The sequence below is a fragment of the Coloeus monedula genome (assembly GCF_965178545.1).
Source record: "Coloeus monedula genome assembly, chromosome: 7".
NCBI lineage: Eukaryota > Metazoa > Chordata > Aves > Passeriformes > Corvidae > Coloeus > Coloeus monedula.
Window position 1 is genome coordinate 25,158,231 of NC_138787.1, and position 24,634 is coordinate 25,182,864.

Genomic DNA, 24,634 nt, shown 5'->3' on the forward strand with positions numbered 1-24,634 from the left:
ACCCATGCGGAAGCTGGGGGTGAGTCCTGGTTTCCCCATGTCATCTCTCTGTTGGGAAAGGCAGTGGTTTTGGGAAGTTGTTGCAGCTGGATGGGGTGATATGGACTGATGGGGCTCCCCTGGCCAGTGGGTGTGGGTGTGGGACCCCAGAAATCTCCATTATGAACGTTTGGGGCACTGCACAAGCCACGGTGGGAATCCATCCTGATCACTGGTGGGTGATGCAGGGACGAGCCCACATTCAGGTTCAGGCTTGTTCCATGTACCCTGGCTCTCCCAGGAGAGGTTTTACCTCTCTTTTTGCTGCATTTTAACACCTTATTTGCCCTCAGCAATGCTGGGGGGTTTCTGGGGTAAGCAGGCAGTTTGGGACACCAGGAGGAAAAACTGGAGGGGGAATTGTCACTACTGTCCAAGCACCTCTGGGCACTGAGGCAAAGCTGCTGCCTTCTGGAGTGGCTTTGGCTGGGAGGGGAGACATTGTCCCCAGGCCCCAGGGCTGCTGAGCCCAACTCCTGCTCTGCAGGGCAACCTGACCTTGAAAGGGGCACGCAAGGCTGGTGGAGGGTGACGCTGGCTGTCCATGGGAGCAGCTCTGGGACTGTGCTGGGTGGGCAGAACGTGGCAGGCAAAGGATGTCGGGGAAACCTCTCTCCTACCTCCTCCCGTTGTCTTGGGTGTGCTGGCTGTGGGATGCCGCAGCCCCGAGGAGAGTGGCAGCAGTCCTGCAGCTCTGGGGACCAATGGGGCATCCCAGGAATCAGCTGCAGGATGCATCTCTTATTTCTGATCCTTCCAGGCATGTTGCCTGTGTGAGATGAGTCTTTAAATGACTTCTGCTTATTAGCTGGAGATACTAAAACTAATGAGGTGCAAGTGTGTTTTTCCTCAGCGGTTTTTTTTGGAAACCCTGCTTTGTTTTTCGGCTGAGGTCACAAAGTCACAGAGCAAGCCGGCTGCAGATGAAATTTTCGAGGCCGGAGAACATGCATAAATAGAAGTTTCCTGCTCCAAGAGCTCAAACATTTCCTCCAGGCGTTTGGCTCGGTGGAGCTGGGGCCAAAGCAAACTGTCGTGCCTGGCTGGCTCCTCGATGCTGCTTGGGCAGCAAACCTGCCCCTGCTCTGGGCAGGGCCAAGGCAGCTCTGTCCCATCAGGTGTGTGCCTGCAGCCTGACGGAGAGGGAAGAAGAGGGATTTATGACATGCCTGAAACTGTGTCTACCAGCTCAGCATCTTCCCAAAAGGTCCTCTGGGACCCTTTGGCAAAGCACCTGCCCCACAGTGCCCATGGCAGCTGGTCCCAGCTGCACTGGAGTTGTGACAGTTGGGTTTTGCCTGTGGGATCAGTCTCAAGCTGCTTGTGCCACTGGGATGCTTGGTGGGATTTGGAGACAGCGATATTTTGGGGTTGTGAGAGTACTCAGTGCAGTGTGGTGGTGTGGTGGGGGTGGGATGCTTTGGCAGCACCATCACACCCAGGTCTAGCAGGACCCCTGTGCTGGCTGTGGCTGGGTCATGGCAGTAACTTGCTTTTCCTCTCTGGTTCTTTAGGATGCCACAAAATCCCCCAGGAGTGGGCAGTCACGCTGCAAAACATCCAGGTAGCTGCCTCAGTTTCCCCTTCTGATGACCATCTTTGCTGTGCTTGAAGCTCCCTCTCACCAACACCTGCTTCTCCAGAGGTGCTACACCTGGGAGATGCTCCCAGCGGAGAAGACACAGGGGTTATGACCCACCACTCCCAACCTGGGTCCCCAAGACACCCCAAGAGGACTGGGAGCAGGGGAAAGGCTGCAGGCAGCTGTGTCCTCATGTGTGCCAGCCTGTCTTGCAGGGTGGGGAAGGGTCCCTGTGTCCCCTCCCCGCGCCATGTCTTGACAGTGGTCCCGTCCCTTGCCCAGGAGCATGAGCCTGACTGCAGCCATGGAGAGCAGCTGTGAGCTGGACCTGGTGTACATCACGGAGCGGATCATCGCCGTCTCCTACCCCAGTGCAGCCGAGGAGCAGAGTTACTCCAGCAACCTCCGTGAAGTGGCCCACATGCTCAAGTCCAAGCATGGGAACAACTATGTGGTGAGGGGCACAGTCAGGTCCCTGTCAGGCTGGGGAAGGGGCTGGGGTGCTCAGCCGCTGGGGATGGGTGCTTGCAGGGTGGATGGATGCTGCACCTTTGTCTCCATCTGGGCTCCGTTGAGGGAGGGTCTTTGCATTATGGGGAATATTTTCTCGTTGAAGGTCACCAGTGCCTTTCAGACCCCCTGGGAGTTTTTGGTCATTGTATTGCCCTGTGGCAAGGTGTTACCCAGGGTAATGTGTCCAGGGAAGCCTCTCATAGCAGGATTTGGGAAGGCTTTGGGGTGAGGAAGAGGTGAGGAAGATGTACTCTCACTCTGTTTTTCGTCTTCCCTAAAGCTTTTCAACCTCTCTGAGCGGAGACGTGATGTCAACAAACTTCACCCCAAGGTGGGTCACAGCTGTGAGAAGCAGCGGGCTTCTCAGGGGCCTCAGGGCAGGCCTGTCTGCAGGACCTGCTCCCTGCTACAGGATGTCTGGGGGAGGAACCTATTCTACTCAGCTGGGAAAAACCCTGAGAAAAGCACTGAGACTTCACACTGTATTTGTGGTATCTCAGCCTGGCTCCCATTGCCCTCCCAGCCCCCCATTCTCAGCTGAAAACGGACTGTTTGGAATCTCCTGGAGACCTCCCTAAGGCATTGTCCTCATCCCTGTGACAATGGGGGAGCCCTCAGAAGCTGACTCAAGTAACCTGGGATGAGGGGCCTGAGATCTGGGACCACGATGGCCTCCCTGGGCCAGGGATCTGGGCAGTGGGGTGCAGGGTTGGGGCTGGGAGGTGCACGTCAGAGCAACACAGTTAATGCCCACCCTGTATACGTGCCCTGGGCTTTGCACACTGGCAGGCTGTGGACTCTGCATGGGAGTGCATGTGGATGTGAGCCCAGGCTGTTCCCCCTGTTCAGGTGCTGGATTTTGGGTGGCCTGACATGCACACCCCTGCGCTGGAGAAGATCTGCAGCATTTGCAAAGCCATGGACACGTGGCTCAACGCGGCGACACACAACGTGGTGGTGCTGCACAACAAGGTGGGCAGGACCCGTCACCGGGGCACAGCGATGGAGGCACTGGGGGTCTGTGGGGCTGCAGGGATCGGGCTGAGCAGCCTCAGAGGCTGAGAGATGTAGGGAATGTGGTGGTTTGTGGCTTGGGGTGTGGGTAGGTGTCAGCACATATGTGTAGATTGGTGTGGGTCTAATAAGGGCTGGGGCATCTGTGGGCTGGCGTGTGCATATAGGGATCAGCGTGTGCCTCTGTGTGGGGTGGCTGTGCCCAGGTGCTCACAGGCCCTGCTGCCCCTGTGACACCCCTTCTGCTGTGTGTCTGCAGGGGAACCGTGGCCGGCTGGGGGTGGTAGTCGCTGCCTACATGCACTACAGCAACATCTCAGCCAGGTGAGAGAGACGTGAGGTCTTGGGTTGGCCCTGGGGCCCACTGGTGACCTCCATCCCAGTGGTGCTGGTGCCAATACTTTCCTTCAACCTCATCTGCCCTTTCATCCCCACAGTGCTGACCAGGCTCTGGACAGGTTTGCCATGAAGCGCTTCTACGAGGACAAGGTGGTGCCGGTGGGACAGCCATCCCAGAAGAGGTGGGTGCTGGCACGCCTTTCTAGGCTGGCTTTTTCCCCATAGGGTGGTTGGATGCAGGGGTCCAAGGTGGATGTTCCTCTGTGGGTTCTGCCCCTGAGCTGCCTGTCTACCCTCCAGGTACATCCATTACTTCAGTGGGCTCCTCTCTGGCAGCATCAAGATGAACAACAAGCCCCTCTTCCTCCATCATGTCATCATGCACGGCATCCCCAACTTTGAGTCGAAAGGAGGTAGGTGCCCCCAGCTGCTTCCCCAGCCTGCTTCCTCCCACACCACCACCCCACACTGCCTGGCCAGGCTTGTCCTCCTTGGGGGATATTTTCTGCCATTTCCTTGGCAATTTGAATTTCCCTTTCCCTTTCAGAGACTGTTCACTTGTATTAGCAGGGTGCTACTCTTTCCTGGCAGAGATGCCCTCAGGGGATGCCCTCCTAATGCTGGGCACTAACCTGAGCTGTGAGGTGACATGACACCTTTTCTGACAGCTTTTGGAAGGATGGTACCAGACTGGGATTGGGGTTTGGGATGCAGTACCCTGTCTGGTGCTGGTAACTCACCCAGGTCATCATCTCACCCTATCCCCAGCCCAGCACTTGCCCTAGGTCCTACAGGACCCGAACTGTGAGGGCTTTGCCCTTTCTCAGCTCATGCACAGCATCCTTTCTGCCCATTGCAGATGTTTCTCTCAGTCGGTGCGGGCTGGCTGGGGCGGGGAGTGGCTGTTTGCCTTGGCTCCCTCCCTGTTTGGATTTCTCCCCCGTGACTAATCCCTGCCCTGGCCTCTCCGCCCAGCCGGCTAACAGCAGTGTGCCTTTTCTCCCCGCCTTGATGTCTTCCAGGTTGTCGGCCCTTCCTGAAAATCTACCAGGCCATGCAGCCCGTCTACACCTCGGGGATCTAGTAACTATCTCCTCACCACGGGGCTTTCCTCCTGCCCAGCGTGGGGGGGGGAGTGGCAAGCGGGGGAAGATGGAGAGGGTCAAGGACAAGTCCCGTGTGGTCTTGTGCTCTGTGCTTAGTCTGTTTGAGGTCCAGGGAACTGAAAAAAAGGGGCTTCCTTTTTTTTTTGGAGGTGGTAACTGGCCATGCTGGGCTGTACTGGGCCATACTGGACCCTTCTGCTGAGAGGGCTGTAGTGACTCCACGTATCAGCAGAGGGAGCCTGGGGCTGCACGGAGCCTGGGGCTGGGTGTCCCCGGAGGGAGTCGGGACAGGGATGGGGACATCTCCCTGGGAGATGACAGCAGTTCTCTCTCTGCCCAAAGAACTGCTCCTCCTGCCTGGATTAGTCCTCACAGATCACAGAATATTCTTAGTTGGAAGGGACCCAGAAGGATCATTGAGTCCAACTCTTAAGTAAATGGCCTGTATGGGGATTGAACCCACAACCTTGGTGTAATTAGCACCATGCTCTGACCAGCTGGGCTAATATCCTTTTTTTTTTCTCCCCCAAAAAAGATTTTCCCCCTGTTTTAATCTCCCCACTTTTTTTTTCTGATGCTGATCCTGGGAGCAGGCACTGACGAAGGCAAAGCAGGAGTTGATTTCTCCAGCCTCCCAGACACTCTGCCAGCACCACATCCCAGTCTGGGTGGGACCCCTGGCTCCTGGTCTCCCTGGAGGGACCAGAGCACTTCACCTCCGGGCTATTCCCATCTCAACCCCCAGGACCAGGATCTCACTTCCATGTAGCCATGGGTCCCTGTTAGCTGAGATTTACTGCCATCCCAGCCTTGCCTTTCAGCTTTTAATAGACTGTTTATGGGATGCCTGTAATAAACTCCAGGTTTATCTTGCCTGTGAAATCCAACTCCTTTCTTCCCTTGTCCCTGGCTGCTGACGCCACCGCCCGTCGGCAGCCTGTCGGCCGTGCTCTGGGAGGGAGGGCTTCCGCAGGGAAACTGAGGCAGGGAGAAGAATCTTCCCTGAGATTTCCCCCTCTGTGTCCTAAGCTCCACTTGAGCCGTGGGAGCCGGGGTGGATGGTGGAGGGTTTGCCCAGCCCCAGCACTTGGAACCTGGGCAAACCCTCCCACCCAGCAGTTTTTGCACCCTTGCTGAGCTGTGCCTCAGTTTCCTCTTCCCATCCTTCTTCCACTGGGAATGGGTGCCCCTTGAGGTGGTGGACAGGACCCCTCTCAGTCACAGGGAGGGCCAGCTCTGTGCTTTTTCCTGGCTGGTTTTGGGTGGAAAGGCTGGTTGAGGTGGTGCTAGGAATTCCTGGGGGGCTCTGTACCGCAGCTCACATCCCTCCACCATTCCTCTCTGCAGCAATGTGCAAGGAGACAGCCAGACGGGCATCTGCATCACCATTGAGCCTGGCTTGCTGCTCAAGGGTGATATCTTGGTAAGGATCCTCAGCTCAGCTCCTGGTGTAGCAAGCAGCCAGGGGTTGGGTGGTCTCCTTGCCTCAGGACCCCCAGATTTCCCCTTGTCTGGGTCTGGGGGCTTGTTCTGATGGCCCATCCCCATTCCCCTCTGCAGCTGAAGTGCTACCACAAAAAGTTCCGCAGCCCTACCCGTGACGTGATTTTCCGTGTGCAGTTCCACACGTGTGCTGTGCATGATCTTGATGTCGTCTTTGGCAAGGAGGACCTGGATGAGGCCTTCAGAGGTAACTGCCCTGGCACTTTCCTGCTCCAAACTCCCTCATCCTCCTGCCCCTGTAACTCTGGTGTCATCATGGGGACATCTGGGCACCCATCCCAGATCCACCCGTGCTGAAACAGGGCACCCCCTGCTCTGTCTGCAGGGTGTGGTGCTGCTCAGGAAGTGGTGGCACCATCATCCCTTTCGTGTCCAAAACCATTACTGATACAGAGGGGCTGCCTCAGGGTTGTTTTGGGGGCTAAGATGCACTGCCCCATGCAGGGATATCCCCTAGCAGCTCCCAGCCTTAAGCTGGTCTGTAGGCGTGTTTGGGGTGACTGGCTACTACTGGAGGTATGGATGGAGTTAGTCCCTTTATTCTGCTCTCTCCTTGCCAGATGACCGCTTCCCCGAGTATGGGAAGGTGGAGTTTGTGTTCTCCTATGGCCCTGAGAAGATCCAAGGTATGGCTGGCTCAGTGCCATGGGGATTCGGAGCTGGATGCTGTCTCCTTTCCCTCTCCTCACCTGTATCCCCTGCTCCCTCCCTTGTGACCTCCACCTGCCCCATTGCAGTCCCTTTGTCACCAGGGTGGGATGAGGCATCCAGGCAGTAAGGCTGATCTAGGAGCACCCATGGATGCCCTATCTCTCTTGCTCTCTTCCCCAGGAGGCTGCTCTCCAAAGCCCTTGCTGGCCCGGGAGAGATGGAAGGAATGTTTGGCAATGAAGGACTCCCTTGCTCAGAAAGTCCAGACCCATGCACACTCACTGTCAGTCTGTGTGCCGGTCTCTAGGCAACCCCAAAAGCCCCAGGCAGTCTTGTACACCTTGTTTGTGAGTCTCAGTGTACATCCTGTGCTCATCCATGTCTTGATGCTGCCCTTCCTACAGGAATCTCCTGCCTTGTCCTATGGCTCCTGTTCTATTTTCCTTGCATGCACTTTTTTCCACCTGTTCCCTCATTCCACCCTTGCTGGTTCCATTGTCATCCTGTCTGACCATCCTGCCTCTTTCCAGGCATGGAGCACCTGGAGAACGGGCCCAGTGTTTCTGTGGACTACAACACGTCCGACCCACTCATCCGCTGGGACTCCTACGAGAACTTCAACATCCAGCGTGAGGACAGTGCAGAGGGGGCCTGGGCTGAGCCACCCCTGCCCAGCAAGCACCTGGAGAAAGGTTAGGGCTCACAAGGTGGTCAGTGGCCAAAGTGTCCACATGGAAATACCCCCTACCCCAGGAAAGTGGACACTGGTGGGCAGCAGAGCTGGGGACAGGTGGCAGCTGGTGGGAGCAGTGTGGCCATGGGATGGGAGAGGAAGATCTTGTGGACTTTGCCTTCTGCCACTGTGCCAGGGAGCTTAGGCTCTTTTTTTCAGCACTTTGCTGTCAAAGTCCCTGTTTGCACAAGCAGAGTCCAGCCATAGTTTATGACCCAGGGCTTTTGGAAATCCAAACCCCATGTCTGCAGGACCATTAGGTATCCCAGCTACTTCCTCATGCTGCAAGCACAGCAGGATGTAGCTGTGCCTTAGTTTCCCTGAGGGTGAGGATGTCATACTGGCCTTGGAGAGTCTGCTGCATCTCTCAGAGCTGGGAAAAGCCCCTTGAGCACCCATTTTGTTGCAGCAAGTTGACTGCTGTCACCCACTTGGCAGGAACAGGCAGGACTTGTATGTCGAAAGGTGGGGGGCCGCTGTCCTGGAGGCAAGGCCACCCGTGGCCAAGCAGATGCCTGGACTTTCCTGGCCAGATCTGGAGAGGCGTCCCTGGAGCAGGGACAGCTGCAGTCCGTGATGTCCCTGAAGGTCACCGGCTGGCTTCGAGTGGGAGCTGTGGATGCCATGCTCGCAGAGGAGGGTGGGGGCTCTGGGTGCCTGGGGCGGGCGAGAGTGTCTCTGCTATGGTGGTCACATGGAACCGGACCTGGGGCGGCTCTGTGGAGCTGGCACGGGCACTTGCCTTGGCACAGGGCAGTAAACAGGCAACTCGTGATGTGCAGGCTCAGCTATGTGGTAGGAGCTGGGGAGCTGTGGGTCCAGCCTCAAGCTGGCAAGACTGCCTGGCAGCCCCCTCCTGCCTGCAGAGACCTGAGTGCCTCATTGCATGTGTTCCCCTCTGAACCCTGGGCCAAAGTTTCTGCACCCCTAGCCCCTCACAGGGCTGCAGGGGTACCCCAGGACTTATCTCTGTACTCTCATGGGGGTCTTGGTGAATATTGGGGTTGCAGAAGTGCCCCAGGGCTCCTTTCCATTCCCCCTTGGGGGGTCTTAGCAGACGTCAGGGCTGTGGAGGTGCCTCCATGTGCCGACTGGGCTGTCCTCTGTGCTGGGAGGGTGGCAATAGGGAGTGAGGGCACCTTGAATTTTTAAACATTGCCCCAGTTTGGAGATGAGCCGGGACTGTGGAAGGGTGAAGCCACAGGCAGAAGGCTGCCCTCTGACCCCTGCCAGCACAAGCAGCTGCAAGAAGCCCATCTGTAAGGGGTCTTTCCCCAGCTGTCCCATGGGCTACTTTGAGCAGTGGTGGTGGGAGTCGGTGAGGGCTCAAGGGGCTCCCATCTTCTTCCTTCTCTGTTGTCACTTTTCCTCTTTTCCAGCCTGTCCCGAGCCAGGATGGGGGCTCTGGTGTCCGGCTGTGCAGGGGGGGTCCCTGTTTATGGTCGTTCTTGCCTTATTTGGTCAGGGAATTGCACGCCACATTTTTGGCACCACCAGGCGTGAGCAAGCGGCGTCCGGGGGTGGAGGGGGGTGAGGTTGGCACCGGGACCCACGCTGAGCTGGGATCAGCCGCTGCTCCTTGTCCCTGCCACTGCCCGTCCTGCCATTCGGCGAAGGCTCCCCACAGACCGTCGCTGCAGCCTGGGCCAACGGGATCGGGATCGCCTGCCAAACGGTGGGTTCCCCCATGCTGCCTCTCTGCTGGCCACAGCCGCTCTCAGTGGCAGTGGATGCCCTTTCTCCAGCAGCTTTGTCTCAGCATGGAGCACCCCTAAGGGCTGGGGGGTGCCTGGCAGGGTGGGATGGTCCTGTGGGACCCCAAAGCTGGAGAGGCAGGTGGGTGGCTGGGGATGGTGCCTGTCCTGGTGTTCCCCTCGCCTCTGCTGTGCTTATCTGTGGGGACTTGGAGAAGGGGAAGCTCATTTGCAGCGGGGTCATCAGTTGGCTAAGCTCTTCCAGAGCAGGAGGCATGAGAGGGGGATCTGTACCCCCACATCTTCCTCTCTGGCTGAGGGGACACAGCTGGATTCAACAAGCTCTCTGTGAGCCACTTCCATGGGACATGCTGGCCCCATCAGTGAACTCTCCCTCTTTCTTTGCTCAGCAAGGTCTCTGCTGCCCACTGTGTTTGGGCTGCCCCATGGTCCTTAGGGAGAGTGGGGTATGCTGGGATTCCCCCACAGCCTGTCCTTCTGCCCCTCATCCATGTCCGCACAGCCTGGGGAAGGCAAGTGGCTCTGCGGGCGCTCCTTCCTCTTCCTCGAAAGGGCTTTGGGGTTAGTGGTGGCTGCATGGGAGGTTCCTGCTGCAGTCCCCATGGCCATTGGTTGGCTGAGGGTGTTTGAAGGCCGAAGGGAGGTGATGGCATGCTTCTTCTTCTGGCTGTTTTTGCGGTTGCCAGCACTGTGGTAGCTCTCCTTGGGGTGCCAAGCTGGCTCCAGGGAGGCAGGAGGAGGCTGGAAGCTGGATGTGGCATTGCTGGGTGTGCAGCGGGTTGGAGGATAGCTGCAGAGAAGTGTTTGGGGTACTGCAGATGCTGGTGGGTAACTCTGGGAGGAGATCGTTAATGGCCTGGTTTGGTTTTGCTGAGAAAACCACTGCTGATGGAGAACAGGGTGCTGGGGCTGGCATGGAGTCAGTGGAGGGGTTGTCCTCGAGGTCTGCATGTGTGATTGCTCTGCCATCCCAGGGTGGTGTGAGAAAATGTGAAAGGGCTGGGCATGTGTCCCCAGCCCAGCAGTTCCCTGTAACCACTGGTCCTTGGACCCACCCTGGGCTGGTCCTGCCTCCCCCATCTTTTTACCGGGCCTGGAAGAGAGTGGCCAGGGCCTGGCCAAATCCAGCATCTGCGAGAGAGTTCCTAAATCCCCACCTGAGTCATGGTTCTGGCATAGGGCTCCCCTGCAGCTCATCCCCACTCACAGGGCAGGGCTGGCCGGGGTGGGGACTGGGAGGAGCATCCCACCCTTCCAGTGAGGGGAGGTCACAGCAGAGCCTGAACTGCATGTGGCAAAGGTCAGGGGGTTCTGGAACCCCACAAGTGGAGCTGGATGCTGATCCTACACTTTTCCATGGAGGAGAAAGCCCCTCCATGGGGTTGCTGTCATCTGTTCGTCCCCCAGGAGTGGCATCTCATGGGGCACACTTTTCCTAGTGGGGTCAAATCCTGTCCCACTTATCAGGAGGGGCTGAGGCTGCCCAGGAGGGTAGGCCAGGCTGTGCAGAGGTAGAGAGCCAAATGGGCCAGGCCAGAGCTGTTAAATCCATTGCCGGAGCTGCTGGCGGGCTGCTGCTCTCCCCCTGCGGCTGGATCTGTCCCTAGGCCAGGCTTGATGAGGAGGGGGGCCACTGGCTCTCCTCTTGCCTTCACCAGCTGACTAAAGCTGAAGGAATCCACTTCCCATTCCTTGTTCTGCTCCTCTCTGCTGCTCTCTGCTCCATCTCCTGCAAGGTAAGGGTGAGCTGAGGTGGGCATTTTGGAGGGGTTTGGGGATCTGTGTGGGCTGGATGGGAATTCACAGGGAGTGTCCCCTTTGCTTCTGGTTATTCCTCATTGGAGAAATGCTGGAGCATCTGTGGGCTTGGCGAGACATTTCAGCTGGAGTGTGGCTATTCCCAGGGCAGGATCTGTCCTCTGACCTGGTATTTGGGGTTGTCATGTGGGGTGGTGATGGGGTTTGTTCCCATTGGGACCAGGAACCAGGCAGGGCTGGGATGCAGGGAGAGAGAGCCCAGCTGGTGGAAGCTCAGCCCCTTCTCTTCCCCCTTTAAACTGTCCTTAAAGTCAAAACTTGTAGCAGTTCCTGTGCTTAGGGCTGGGGCTGTCCCCTGGCAGGAGTGGGGAGCTCTGTCTCTGCGCTCCCACAGCCAACACAGCCGGGACAAAAAGTAAGGCAGAGAAGCAAGCAAACTTTGGAGGTTTTGGAAGGACGCTGGCTTGGCATGTGGTATTTTCTGGGAGCAAACAGGGCTGTGAGTCAGGGGGCCAGCTGGAAACACTGCTCTCATCCCCTGCCGTCATCCATGGGGGTGTGGGAAACGTGCAGTTTGGGGGATTAGAGTGGAAGAGCCTCACGTTTTGCCGAGGATGTTGGATCAGTTGAGGTGTGGAGTCCTGAGCATGGGTTCAGGCAGGGGCCTGGACGTGGGGTGGGCTTGCTGTCACCTGGACCAGCAAATTGTCAGCGCCATCCTAGCGTGGATTTTGCTTGGAGTGGAGCAGTGCAGTCTCAGACAGCTCTGGACTGGATGGGATCGTGCCGTAACTCCTGTCACAGAGCAGGGCCGTGTGTGCATCCCGAAAACAGTGCTGGTGTGTCCACGCTGTGCCTGTGGTGCTGGCAGGGCAGGCAAGGGGATTGTGAAAATGGGTCGGCAGGGTCGGTGGCTTGTCCATGGCTGGTTTCCACCCCTCTTTAGCTGTGTAGTTATTTCAGATGGAGAAACCCAAATCTCCAGCAAGACATTTGAATTTGCAGACCCGTCTGGATTTCAGCATCATGTGTGGCTTGGAAGTACATCCCCACCCTGAATGTGTCGCTGCTCTTTGGGGACAGGTGTGACGCATGCACACAGGAGCCGGGCAGGGCTGGGTGTCTTAAATGAGGGGGTCACCCAGCGGGGTGATGCACAGTGCACGGTGCGAGGCGGGCAGGCTGTCCAGCTGTCCGGCTGTCTGTCCTGCCTAGGAAACAGTTAACGCGGCGGAGCCCTGCCTGTGGAGGAAGTAGTTAATATTCATAGCTGGAAGCTGTCTGTCTGGCTGTCCTCCCTCCATGGCTCCCACCCTCTCCGCACCTCACTGAGGTTAACTCGGGCTGGGGCTGGAGCTTGGGCGGCCCCGCCGCCCTCCCCGCGCCGCTCCCCTTCCCCTCCCGCTCCTCCCTGTGGTCCCTGTGTGGTCTGGGGCGGAGGGGAGCACGGCCGCACCTCCTCGCCTCCATCCCATCTCCGCCACCTTCGGCTCTTCCATCCTCCCCTCCAGCTCCCCGTGTCCTGGGGTTCCCCGTATCCCACCCCTTCCGGCGCCCCGCCGCCGGCCGGGTGCCCCTCTCGAGGCCCCGCGGGACACGGCGCTGGGAAGGGAGTAGCTCCCTCCGCGAGAGGGAAAGCAAAGCCAAAGGGACAAACGCCAACCCAAGCCAGCTCCAGGCCGTCGGCTCCTGTCCTGGACGGACACACGGAGCTGGCTGCGGACGCCGTTCGAGCTGCCGCCACACCAGGTGCCCCTGGAAGGCTCTGGTGCTGGAAGGGGTGAAGGAAAGGGATTTTGCTTCCTGCTCCGTCCCTTGGCCTGGGATCTTTTCATTCCCGTCCCTTTTGGTAAGTCCTGACTTTGCTTTTCTTTGGTCTGGGGGCTGGGTGGGGAATTCATGGCTGTGGTGACCCACGGCTCAGGGGATGGGGTTGCTCCGTGCCATCATATCTGGTTACAGGATGAAACCAGCGATGAGGAGGCTGAACTCTTCCCTGTGAGATTCAGCTCACACCCCAGATCCTGCAAAGGGTCCCGGGATCCCAGGGTCTTCCCTGCAGGAACGCAGAGATGCATTGGGGCCAGGGCTCTGGGTGGTGGGGAGTGGAGGCAGCAGGTGGGATGTTCCTGGGTGCGGGACGGGGGGAGACACGGTGATGCCTCAGCCTTATCTTCTGGACTGGTGCATAGCTGTGGACAGGATTTATGCTGGTGCATGATGCTGTGTGCTGCACCCCACTGCGTGTGAGGCAGATACCTGGGATTTTGGGGATGCAAGCTGACCCCCTCAAGTGTTGTCACACTTTCCTGGACCAGTTTTTTTACTGGGTGTAGCCACAGGGTGCTGGGAAGGGAGAGGGCAGAACATTTCTCCTCTGGGTCCGTGACCCTGGCAGCAGGGCTGGGACCCGGCTCAGAGCTTCTCGCAGCTGCCTCCATACAGCTGGAGCAGATAGAGCCAGAACAGAGCTGCGTCCGGGGCTGAGCCCACGGCAAACCCAGCCCACGATGGGATGGCACAGTCTGCCAGGCTGGAGCTGCTCTGACCTTCAGGGATGGAATCTGACCTTGCTGGGAGCTGCAGACACTTTGCAATTGGGGTCCTGAGAGCCTACTGCTTTGAGGGTGGCTGGTTTGGCTAAGGCGTTCTGTCCCATTATCCCTCAGTTTTTATTTTATTTTATTTTATTTTATTTTATTTTATTTTATTTTATTTTATTTTATTTTATTTTTTAAAATTTTATTTTATTTTATCTTCTCAGGTGACAAGCAATAGATAGTCATATGAGTGATAGTGTGGCCCAGGGTTAGTGGAGGAGGCTTCAGAGTGGCAGTGAATAGCAGGATTTGTCCCATGGCATCAGAGCCCAGGAGGTCCATGGGGCTGAGGACAGGATGAGCAATCAGGTGTGGGTCAGAGCAACCATAGGATGAGGGCTTGGCTGATGGCTGAGCTGTCACAGGCTCTTGCTTACTACCCTGGTACTGCTCTTGAGGGGCAGTCACCAGCCCCCCTATGTCCCCTTCTAGCCAGAGGTTTTGGGGAAGGTAGGACATAACACTCGGAGCTTTCTGGCTCTGCCATGAACTGCATTGTGTCCCATCCTGACCTCTCTTGGAGACATTTCTCCCAGCCATGGGGCAGTACCCAGCCCAAAGAGTAATTAAAGCCTTTCCCGTTTATTTTCTCCCTAGGCACCATGTGCTTACATTTATATTTATTTATTCCCTTTTGCTTTCCTTTCCTTTGCCCTTTTTATCCCAGCCCCCATCTTGGCTTTTGCCCTGTTTCCCGAGACCAGCCAGCACCCATTGCTGCCATCAGACAGGAGGGCTGTGCCTTTCCTCCCGTCTCCAAGCAATGTCTCAGCCTGTCCAGCATTGACACTGCCCTTGGATATGCTGCTTTTTTCTTTTTCCCTCCATGGAAAGGGTTTTCCTCTCTCTCTTCCCCTTTTCCCTAGTAAGGGAGGTGTTGTGGAGTTAAATGCTACTGGCTTCTGGCTTTACTGGCTGGATGAAGAAGCTCTGAGTCTCTGGGAGAAATTCTCATCCTTTCCCATACTGAGTTCCCAGAGAGGACCTTGCTGCGTGGTCCTGAGACATCTTCAAGCCAACGGGAGGCTTTGGGGGCTCAACTGCCTCCTTGGGATACTGCCAGTGGGGGTTCAGGAGTGGAAAATCAGTGACAGGGAGAGGGCCGTGCCTTGGTAGGACTTGGGCTCGGTGTTATTGCCCCTCTCTGCTGTATGGTGAGGGGGTTGTTGGCGTGGGAGCTGCTGGAATGCGGGTGCGGCGGCGTGGGACTGGTTAAGCTGTCCCGGCTCGGAAGTGTTTTGCTTGCAGATAGGACCGCTCTGATTTCACACTATCGTGTTAGGGCCGTCTTCCGTCCCTGAGTCAGCCGCCTGGCCCCCCGCCAGGGAAGAGTCATTTTTTCCTCCAAAAGAAAGTGTTTAACACTGCTCGCGGGACCTTCCAGGAAACCTCGTCAGGGAGCTGGAAAAACAAGAGTTTGCAGCCTAGTCGGTGCTGCGCTTGCTCTGGCAGGGGGGGATGCAGCTTGGGAATGATTCCCATTGCTGTCAGTGGTCGAGGTCCCTCTCTATCCCCAAAATCTGTCTGCTCCACTTGGAAAGGTTTAAAGTGTGCAGCTGGTTGTGGTGTCGGTGCTGATGGATGTGATGGGAGCTGGGGGCTCAGAACTGGAGTGCAGGATTACTGGTGGTGATGCTCCCATGCCCTGGCTACCCCCCAGCCTTTTGGGGCTGCGGAGCAGAGCCAACTGCCTGCACTGGACTTGAATCATGGCGCCGGGACCTTCCCGGGGAGGAGGTGCTGCATGTTCAGGGTTGGGCAGTGGCACTGCTGGTGCGGAAGCTCTGGGGCAGACTGACCTGGCCTGAGAGAGGGAAGGAAAAGAACAGAAAGGATGGGAGCCTGTCTGTAGCCAGGGAAGAAAAAGTCAAGGATGTCTGTCTGGCTGGATCCATGCATCATCTGGGAGGAGAGTGGGCAGGGAGAGGGGAGGTGGGTCTGTGGTTCATCTGTCCTTCACCCGTGGGATGAGTACATCCATCCAGCTGGAGACACAAAGAGCTGCAAGGCCACATCTTGACTGCCTCCACCTGTCCTCCTACGGCCTGTGGTGCATCTCCTTCACCCTCCCTGTTTGCCTCCCTGGTGCCACATGGCCCTTTGGGGCTGGATGAGCCCTGCGGAGCAGCGATGGCTGACTGTGTGGGTAGCCCCGGCCCTTGCCAACCATGAAGAAGAATTGCCAGGAATGATGCCTGGAAGTAGTCAGGGGATATTTGGTGGATCCCAGGGGAGCAGGCAGTGCTTGCGTGCAAATCGGGGGGCTGTGGGGGCATGGGGATGGGGAGGATCTGGCTCCGATGTCTCTGCATGGTGGCGCCGGTGGGAGTGTGGAGGGTGCCGAGGAGACATCGATGCTGGTCATTAAGTGTTCTGGCACACGGAAGAAATCGAAATCACCAGCTAATGGGACCCATTAGCTCCGTGCAGAGAGCCAGCAATTGATCTGGGGTCTCGTGTTCGTTTCTCCCCTTGCAGAAGTTGGGCACACGCAAGGGCCCCTGGATGGGAGCCTCTACGCTAAAGTGAAGAAGAAAGACTCCCTTCACGGCAGCACTGGTGCCGTCAACGCTGCCCGACTCCCGCTCTCGGCAGCACCCAACCACGTCGAGCACACACTCTCAGTGAGCAGCGACTCGGGCAACTCCACCGCCTCCACCAAGACCGACCGGACTGATGAGCCGGGGGTGACCGGGGCACCCAGTGGCCAGGCGGTGTTGAGCCCTGAGGAGAAGCAGGAGCTGGATCGTCTCCTTGTTGGCTTTGGCTTGGAGAGTGCGCCGCCCATGCACAACCACGTGCCCGGCCCTGTGCCGGCACGCCTGCCCGCCATGCCGGGCCGCCACGTGGTGCCGGCTCAGGTGCACGTCAATGGGAATGCCGCGGCACTGGTGGCCGAGCGGGAGACGGATATCTTGGATGATGAGCTGCCCAACCAGGACGGGCACAGCGTGGGCAGCCTGGGCACGCTCTCCTCCTTGGATGGCACAACCACTGCCAGTGAGACCGGCTACCAGGAAGCACCCCGGGTGGGCAGCCTGTCGTCGCTGCCCAATGGCCCCTCGAGCTGCAATGGGGCTGAGAAGCTGCTGAAGGAGGGGCTGTATGATGCTGAGCCGCTCTCCAATGGTGGCTACCCCTACGACAACCAGAACACCCTGATGGGCCACCACCTCCATGACACGCTGCCTTCCTTGCGGCCCTCGGCATCCACTCAGGAGCACCTGGCTGGCTACCCACAGCGCCTGCCAGGCTCCCATGCCCCGGGGTGGCTCCAGCCTCAGCCACTGCCCAGCTCCCAGCCCTACCTGTATGCCTACGACCACCCCGGAACCTACCGCTCCCGGTCCTTCCCGGCAGTGGACACTGCCAAGTACGATGGGAACCCGGCGCTGCCCCAGGCCCCGGCTCGCAGCACCAGCAGCCGGGAGGCTGTGCAGAGGGGCTTGAATTCCTGGCAACAGCAAGGAGGAAGCCGGCCACCTTCCCGGCTGCAGGAGGTCGGCATGGAGAGCCACAGCCCCAGCATCTCTAGCTGCAGCCCCCAGCCCAGCCCACTGCAGACGGTGCCCCCTCACAGCCACAGCATGCCTGAATTCCCCCGGGCGCCCTCTCGCCGGGAGATTGAGCAGTCCATCGAAGCACTGGATGTCCTCATGCTGGACCTCGCACCTGCTGTCCACAAGTCACAGAGTGTGCCTGCCACATCCCGTCAGGACAAGCCAGCCGGATCCCTGCCTTCCTCCCTTTCGACCCAGCCCATTGCTGGTCTCTACACCCGGCCAACTCCGCAGGTGGCCCAGCCGAGGTCCTTTGGCACGTCTGTGAGCCCCGTGGTCTCCGAGCCTGGGGCCAAAGCCTATTCTCCCGGAGAGCTGGACTATGGGGTGCATGAGTATCGGGAAACCTATTCGCCCTACAGCTACCAGCTGGCACCACTGCCGGAGCCCAGGAGCTACAGCCATGCCCCAGCTGGAACACAGATGGGCACTGTCTCACTCAGCACCTCGTGCTACAGCCCTCTGGGGTCTCAGCAGCAACTCACCTCCTCCCCACCTTCCCCCACTGTCCCAGCACAAAACCAGACGCCCCTCAAGGGACCGGAGAGCTATGAAGACCTGTCGAGGTCGGCAGAAGAGCCCTTGAATCTGGAGGGTCTGGTGGCCCACAGGGTGGCAGGTAGGATTCTTTGATTCCTTGGGGGGATGGGGAGGATCGCATGTCCCGAGGTGCTGGAGCATGTGGGGGTGGCATACATGGTGGAGCTGGGGATAAGTCATGCAGAGACTCCTTGTTCGTGCTGGATCTGGGCTTGGGACTGAGCCACCTGCCATGGAGACATGCAGGGCAGGGGAGCAGCCTGGGCTGCTCTTCCTTGCTGAGATCCTCCTTTGCAGCTTGCTGTCTGCAGCAGCATTGCCCAGAGGTGGGAAAGGGTGGCTGAGAGCATCAGATCTTCCCCATCCTCACCCCATTGGGGTAACAGGGCTGGTCCATCCCTGGTGGCAGGGCCAGTCACTGGGGGGATTTCTTTCTTTTGGGGAGAATATGCAGAGTTTGAGAAAATATTTTCATCTCTGGCTGAGGTTATCCTGCCTGTACCCCACTTGGGCATGGTGCTCTCCCTGCCCAGAGCGTGATCTGGTATAGGGTCCCAGCAGAGAACTTGCCTTGTGTTTGATGTAGCTGCTCTCATCCCTGATTTCAGTCTCTGCTTTCCCCCCTGGATTGCTGAGTTCAGTGCTTGGACCTCCTCCCTGGGCAGCTGTGATGCTGCTGGAGTGGGGACTAGGCTATTGCCTGTAAGCTGTAATTCTGTGCAGCTTTGCTCAGGGAGGTTTGAATCTGGACCTGGCCATGGGGCAGTGCTCAGGGGCTCGGAAGACATTTCCCTGCCAGAGGGGTTTGGTGCTTGGCTGGGTGCACTGCCGAGTGTCAGTGCTGTGGCTGGATGAAGGCATTAACTCTGCTGTGGAGGGGAAGCTGCATCCACCAATGCCCTGCCTTCCTGCAGCTCTAGCTCAGGGGCTTAGGGGACACAAGAGTGTCCCAGCCGCCCTGGAAGAAGGTGCCATGGCACTGTGGCAGCTTGGTGCCCTCCTTCCCCACTGCTTCGGTTGCAGTTGTTCAATTGTGGAGTGACTATTGGGAAAGGTTTGGGGCTGTGGGCCAGCTCGTGATGCTGGGGCTTGGCAGCTCCGTCCCTTCCAACTCTGTGCTCAGTCCAGAAACTCGCCCGGCATTAGAGGGAGGGGGAAAAGGCTTGGCTGGAAAAATCCAACAGCATCAACCTCCCAGGAGTGGGGACTGAGTCACAGGGTGGGGGGCAGGAGGGGTGCCCGTGGCAGGAATGGAAATGAGGAGGGTCATAGAGTCGTTGGAGGAAGTTTGCATCCGTCTGAACCTGACCTCAGTGATCCAGATCAGATTCACAAAGGGTTGTGGGGCTTCTGCAAAGAATTTAAACAAACCTAAGGAGACATGGATGCCCAAACTATGCTGTATGTCTGGACTTAATATTATAAGCAGCACATGCCTGCCTTCCCCTGCCACCCCATATGAAGTATTAAAATGGGCTGCAAAAGAGGACAGCTCTAAGGAGAGGAGGAAGAGTATTTGCAGTGTGTGGGAAATGGATTTTTGATGGTGTCTACCAGAAAAATCCATACCCCCAGCCCTGGGGTCAGGTCCTCAGGGCTGGGCTGGGGTCACTGTCATGCCCCTGCAGCTACTGGGCTTCTCAGGGAGGAGAGAGGCATCTGGGGAATGGCGCCCAGCCTGTGGCCACCTGTCTCTGCTGGAGCTGGGCTGTCTGTGCTGAGGTGGGGACAGCGCAGGCGGGTGGCCTGACCTCTGGCAGGAACAAGGTGTCCTGAAGCCAGCATTGGGAGGGGACAGCCAGCAGGGACAGTGGGGCATGGACATGTTTGTTTACATTCCCTGCTGCTATAAATTGCCTGCATGTCCTGGCGTAGAGATGAGGAGCATCTCACACCTCCTCTGTTCTTGGTGGGGAAATGCTCCCATTCCTTCTTCCCGCTGATGATGGAGGGGAAGAGATGGCACAGGGCAGCACTGGCATGCCCAGCACCTCTCCACAGGGAGGAGGTGGTCCTGTCATCCTTTAAGTCCCTCTCATCTCCTAGCAAGGCATCTGGGGTCAGCCCTTCTTGTCCCAGCCCTGAGCATTCTGTGGTGGAGGGGACCTGCATGGTGCAATCTCTGAGGGGATGGTGATGGGGCATTTGTAGTGTTGCACAAGGCTATGTATGGCTAGGAGGCACCATTGATTTCCCATGTGGGTTTATGTGGTGCCTGGAGGCAGGCAAGTTTTGGCTGATGGAAAAGCAGCTCCAAGCAGAGACCGAGCTCCCTGAGACCCCAAATGACCCCAGACTCATCTGTTGGACCCCAGCTAATATTTTCTCTTCTTTTCTCTCTCTCTCTCTCTCCCTCTGTTGTATCTTGTGGCATTTGTCCTGTGTGCCCCTTCCTCTCTCTGTGAGGGGACTGTGTCTGTCCTCTGTGACCTCCCACCCTCCTTGCACTCCCTGTCCTGGTATGCTGGCAGAGTACAACGCCAAGCTCAGGGAACTCAACAAGAGCACCAAAGTCCCCCGTCCTCCTCTGAACCAGCAACGGTCCTTCTCTGGTTTGTTCATTCCACCTCCTTCCTTTCCCCTCCTTCCTTGTTCTCCAACCTTCCCATCCATCCTTCCCTCTCCTGCATCCTTCACTCTCATCCTTCCTTCCTTTTCCCATCTTCTCTCTCTCCTTCCCTTTCATCCTTCCTTCCTCCTCTATCACTGCATGCTGAGTGATCTGTGTGTTGCATGGATGTGGGATGGAGGGAGACTCAGGAGATCATCTCCATGCAGGATTGATCCCTTTCCTCAACAGAGTGATGGTCAGAGCTCCCATTGAGCTCCTCCAGTGATGGGGGAGCTTCTGGCCCTGGATATAGACTCCCCTGCCCACGCTCGGTTTTGCATCTTGTCCAAGCCTGGGGTTTTCATTGCTGGGCCAGTTCTGGACCCTTCCTAAATCTCCTCCAGGCTTTGCCCTGACCATGGCCTCACCCCTTTGGGAAGGAAGGGCTGGGGTGCAGCTCCACAGAACCCAGATTTAACCAGCTGTCAGCCCAGCAGGGTCTCTCCTACATCAGTTTAGGGATCCCCCTGGGTTGGTCTGCAGCTGGAGGGTGTGGGCTGCTGAGACTGCATTTTATGCAGTGTGACTTTGCTCCTTGGAGGTGAGTCTGCCCTGGGTGATGGCGTGCTGGTGACCTGCTTGGTGCTTGTTGTGCACCCACTTGTCCCAGGGAAAGGAGAAGGTGGTAGATGGAGTGGGGCTGGGGAGTCACCAGCTTTCTGTGTGACCTTTCTCTCCCCACTGGCGCTGTGGGTTTCTCCCCAGGAGGACCAAAGAGGTTTGAACCCTCTGAGCCCTCAGCACAGAGTAAGGTATTTTATCGTGCCCATTTGGGGTAATCAGGTGGGAGGTGGGGAGTAGTCTGTGCCGGGACTGGGTGAGCTGGGCTCTGGTGAGGAGCAGCACAGGATAATGTCTGTTCCTCATGCAGGCAGGGAGTGAGTTTGTATCTCTCTTCCCTGGGTGTTGCGTGTCCCTGTCTGGCTTTATTTGCTGAGTGCAGATCCCAAGAGCCTTGGGACGCTTCTTTGTTCTCTCCTGTCCACCATGGGGATATCACCTGGCTCCTGCCTGGCAGTAGTTCTAGCATCTCATGGCCTAAAAGCAGATGCCTCCTGATTTGGCCTAAAAACCTGGCTCCCCAGCTGCAAAATTACCTGGGTTTGCCACCCCTCCTGTTTCCTCTGTCCCCAGCTGTTGTGCTCCCTGCCCTTCCCCAGCCCTAGAGCTGTGCTGAGTCTGAGGGCAGTGGTTGGTACTAGGTTAAGTACTTAAATGAGCAACAAGAGGAGTGACAGTGCCACAGGTGTTGGGTGTGAGGGTGAGGAGTGGGGTGCAGGCTGCTGTTCCCCCTTTGAGAACAGGAATCTGCCATCCTGCATTTGGCCAGGGAGTCCTTGGGAGTCCAGTGACAGTACCATGGCTAAGGGAGGCTGTATGTCTGCTGAGGGGGCAAAGCAAGCTAGGGAAAGGAGAGTTTGTTTTTCAAGCATAGTTTCCATCCCATAAATCACCCAGGGGGTCGGGGGAGCCATGCTCAGAGCCTGGGTTTCCTCCAGGCTTTGCTCCGGGCGGCCTGTGAAGTTTCCCACTCTTCGCTCCTGAACAATGAGTCCCTTTTTTCCCTTCTCCTCCCTCCCCTCCCTGTGGCCCCGGCCGCTTTCCGTGTCTGGGGAGTGGAGCAGCCAGAGCTTGCTGAGCTCCTGGGTGTCCCAATGGGCCAGATCCAGCACCCTGTGGTTAGGTGATGTGAAGCCCTGGGGATGGAGCAGGGGGTCCCACGCTGCACATGTGTGATGTGCACTGATAGCTAGGCTCCATCAATCTGCCATGGTTAGTGCTTCCCAAATGGAAAATTCAAAGCAAGACAGGCATGTACAGCTCGAGGAGCCAGTCCCTGCCTCTCTGAAGTGCTCGGGCCCTGCAGCTCACTTTGGAATGGGCCAAGGGATGCTCCTGGTGATGCTCCTGCACTGTTCAGGAGAACCCATAGTGCACAAAATGGAAGGAAAAAAAAAGAAAATATTAGAGTTTGCTTTATTTTTTCCCAGTATCTTGTTTCTGCCTGTGCTCACAACTGCAGGCTTCAGTTCCTTAAAGTGAAGAGCAGGACAAAAGATATGGGGTGGCCCTATGGAAAACTGCCCGTGCCTGCAAGGCAGCTTCCCAGGCACCCTCTTTGTGCCCCTCTTCTTTCTTTTTAATGGCCATCTCCCGTGCCGGTGAGCACCTGCAGAAGGGATCGGGAGTTGTGTTTCAAAGCTGCTCTTAGTGGAATTTTCCAGGCCGCCTCCGCGGCTGGAGCCAGCCCCGTTGGCTTGCGTCCCCCGCCTCGCAGCCTGGCCGCCTCTCCCCCCGAGCCGCGATTTTATTGTTGTTGCCATTCACTGGGCTGATTATTTAGAAATGCACCCAGGCCACCTCCTTCCCTCCTGCTCTCCCAGCCCTTTCCCCGCTCCCAGCCTTTTTCCCGAGCCGGGAAAGCTCAGATGCGTGTGCCGAGCAGTGAAGAGCGGAGGTCAGCGGGTGTGAGGCATGGGTCCCATGCGGAGCCCCGGGGAGTGAGGGGAAGCAGCTGATGGCTGGTTTTCCTCCGCCAGCCCGTGGGAAAGGAGTTGGTGTTTTAAAAGTGCATTTCCTGGAGCGTGATGCTGGCCTTTCTCCTTTTTTTTTTCTTCTCCTTTTTCTCTTTTTTTCTTCCCTAATATGCTGACCAAGGGGAGCAGGAGTGCTCAATGATTCTGTGGGAAAAGTAGAGGGGACAGTGTTGTCACCTCTGCTAGTGGGTAGGAGTGAGTCCCACGGGGCTCTGCGCTGTGCCCCTGATATTCTGTGGGGTTGCTGTGCACTGAACCTGGCACCATCATCCATGAGCCCGGATTAACCTCTTCATCAGGCGAGGTGGGATGGAAAGTGTGTTTGGGCACTGTCAGGTGCTGGGAGAGTCAAGCTCCCCTGCCCTGTGCCAACTTTGTCTGTGTTCTTGGGCTTTATCCCAGCCAATGGGGATCTCCACGGCCCAAGAAACCCATTCTCCTGTGATGACTTGCTCACTCTGTTCTTCCCCCCAGGCTGTGGACATTGGTGGCTCATACTGCTGGGACCTGGGAAGGAGGTTTGGGGGGAGATGGAGGGGAGACGCTGATCTCTCCTTTTAGAACAGTGCTTTGCACTGGGGACAAAGCAGCAGTGTTTTTTTAGGGTTCCCTGCACCATTCCTCTGTTGGGTTCTTTCTTCTTGATCCAGTGCTCCCTCTGCCTTGGGCACTCACAAAACCAGACTTTTTCCACTGCTGTGGTTGAAGCCACATCTGGCTGTGGGAGCAGGGAGGCAGTTGAATCCAGCTGTCCTTGTGCTGGGTGATCTGGTCCTTTCCCATTATGATGCTGTCAGGAGGCCCTGTTACTTCCCTGCTCTGCAGGGCTGGGCTGTCTGGGCTAATCTCAGGATGCTCTTGCCCCTTACACCTACTGCTGGAGGTTGTCCCTGGAAGTCTAATGGTGCTTGGGAGGGCTAGTGCAGCAATTGAGCCACTAGCCACAACCCTGCCTTGCTTTATCACCTGGTCTGGGGTCGCTGCTGTAGGGTGTATCTGCTCCAGCTACCCATGCTGGTCTGGGGGTTTGATGCAGTTGAGTTCTGAAGCTGAGACCTCTCAGGTCAGACCTGGAGCATCTCCTGCTCATCCCCATCTCAGCTGGCAGCTCCTCACCCCTCTACCACCCTGTGCTTGCCCTGCAGGGGTGCAGTCCCGGGAGAAGCCTCTGGAGGAGAGCGCTGTCCCTGCCCGCAAGCGGACCCCCAGTGACAGCCACTATGAGAAGAGCTCACCAGAGCCCAGTTCGCCCCGCAGCCCCACCGTCCTCTCACCTGAGGTGGTCAGCACCATCGCGGCCAACCCTGGAGGGAGGCCCAAGGAGGTGGGCTGGAGTAGAGGAGTGCTGGGGTTGGGGGGTGGCTGATTGGGGACAAATGCCTCCAGGGAGGGGGATGGCTTGGTCAGCATTCACAGCATCTGTTGCATTGGGGATCAATGATGCTTCTTGTGGTGGTGGTGGTACTTAGCAGGGAGGAGGTGAAACCCTTCTCTTTGCCCCCTCTCCTTGGGGTGTCCTAGAGGTTTGTGCCCATCATAGGGATGGGACTGACCCTTTCTTCTGCTCTCCCCAGCCTCACCTCCACAGCTACAAGGAAGCCTTCGAGGAGATGGAGGGTGCCTCCCCCACCAGCCCACCCTCCAGCGGCGGTGAGATTTCTCCCCCCACCCCAGCCTTCCCTGTGTCACCACAAACCCCTTACTCCAACAGCTGTAAGTGCCATGGCTCTGGGAGGCAGAGGGGCTTGGTGGGTGGCTCTGGGCAAGCCAGAAATTTGCCAAGGGTCAGACAGCTCCAGGTTCCAGACACCCACCGCCATCTTAACCACTCCT

The 24,634-nt window shown here is 57.5% G+C and overlaps 1 protein-coding gene across 12 annotated transcripts in view; it reads left to right on the top strand.

Annotated features, from left to right (window-relative positions):
* TNS1 (tensin 1) overlaps positions 1 to 24,634 on the top strand; it is a 55,588-nt gene that overhangs the window by 12,410 nt on the left and 18,544 nt on the right. For 7 of the 12 annotated variants that reach the window (XM_082285268.1, XM_082285271.1, XM_082285264.1 and 4 more), the window contains 16 exons: positions 1,554 to 1,603; positions 1,904 to 2,075; positions 2,415 to 2,465; positions 2,984 to 3,106; positions 3,408 to 3,472; positions 3,586 to 3,669; positions 3,788 to 3,900; positions 4,510 to 4,570; positions 5,941 to 6,016; positions 6,154 to 6,283; positions 6,657 to 6,722; positions 7,278 to 7,439; positions 16,032 to 17,732; positions 20,125 to 20,205; positions 23,947 to 24,125; positions 24,376 to 24,514. In XM_082285268.1, coding sequence (XP_082141394.1) covers positions 1,554 to 1,603; positions 1,904 to 2,075; positions 2,415 to 2,465; positions 2,984 to 3,106; positions 3,408 to 3,472; positions 3,586 to 3,669; positions 3,788 to 3,900; positions 4,510 to 4,570; positions 5,941 to 6,016; positions 6,154 to 6,283; positions 6,657 to 6,722; positions 7,278 to 7,439; positions 16,032 to 17,732; positions 20,125 to 20,205; positions 23,947 to 24,125; positions 24,376 to 24,514 — 3,253 coding nt within the window. The remainder of the gene's footprint in view (positions 1 to 1,553; positions 1,604 to 1,903; positions 2,076 to 2,414; positions 2,466 to 2,983; positions 3,107 to 3,407; positions 3,473 to 3,585; positions 3,670 to 3,787; positions 3,901 to 4,509; positions 4,571 to 5,940; positions 6,017 to 6,153; positions 6,284 to 6,656; positions 6,723 to 7,277; positions 7,440 to 16,031; positions 17,733 to 20,124; positions 20,206 to 23,946; positions 24,126 to 24,375; positions 24,515 to 24,634) is intronic. The other 5 variants (XM_082285272.1, XM_082285274.1, XM_082285266.1 and 2 more) reach the window with 3 other exon arrangements.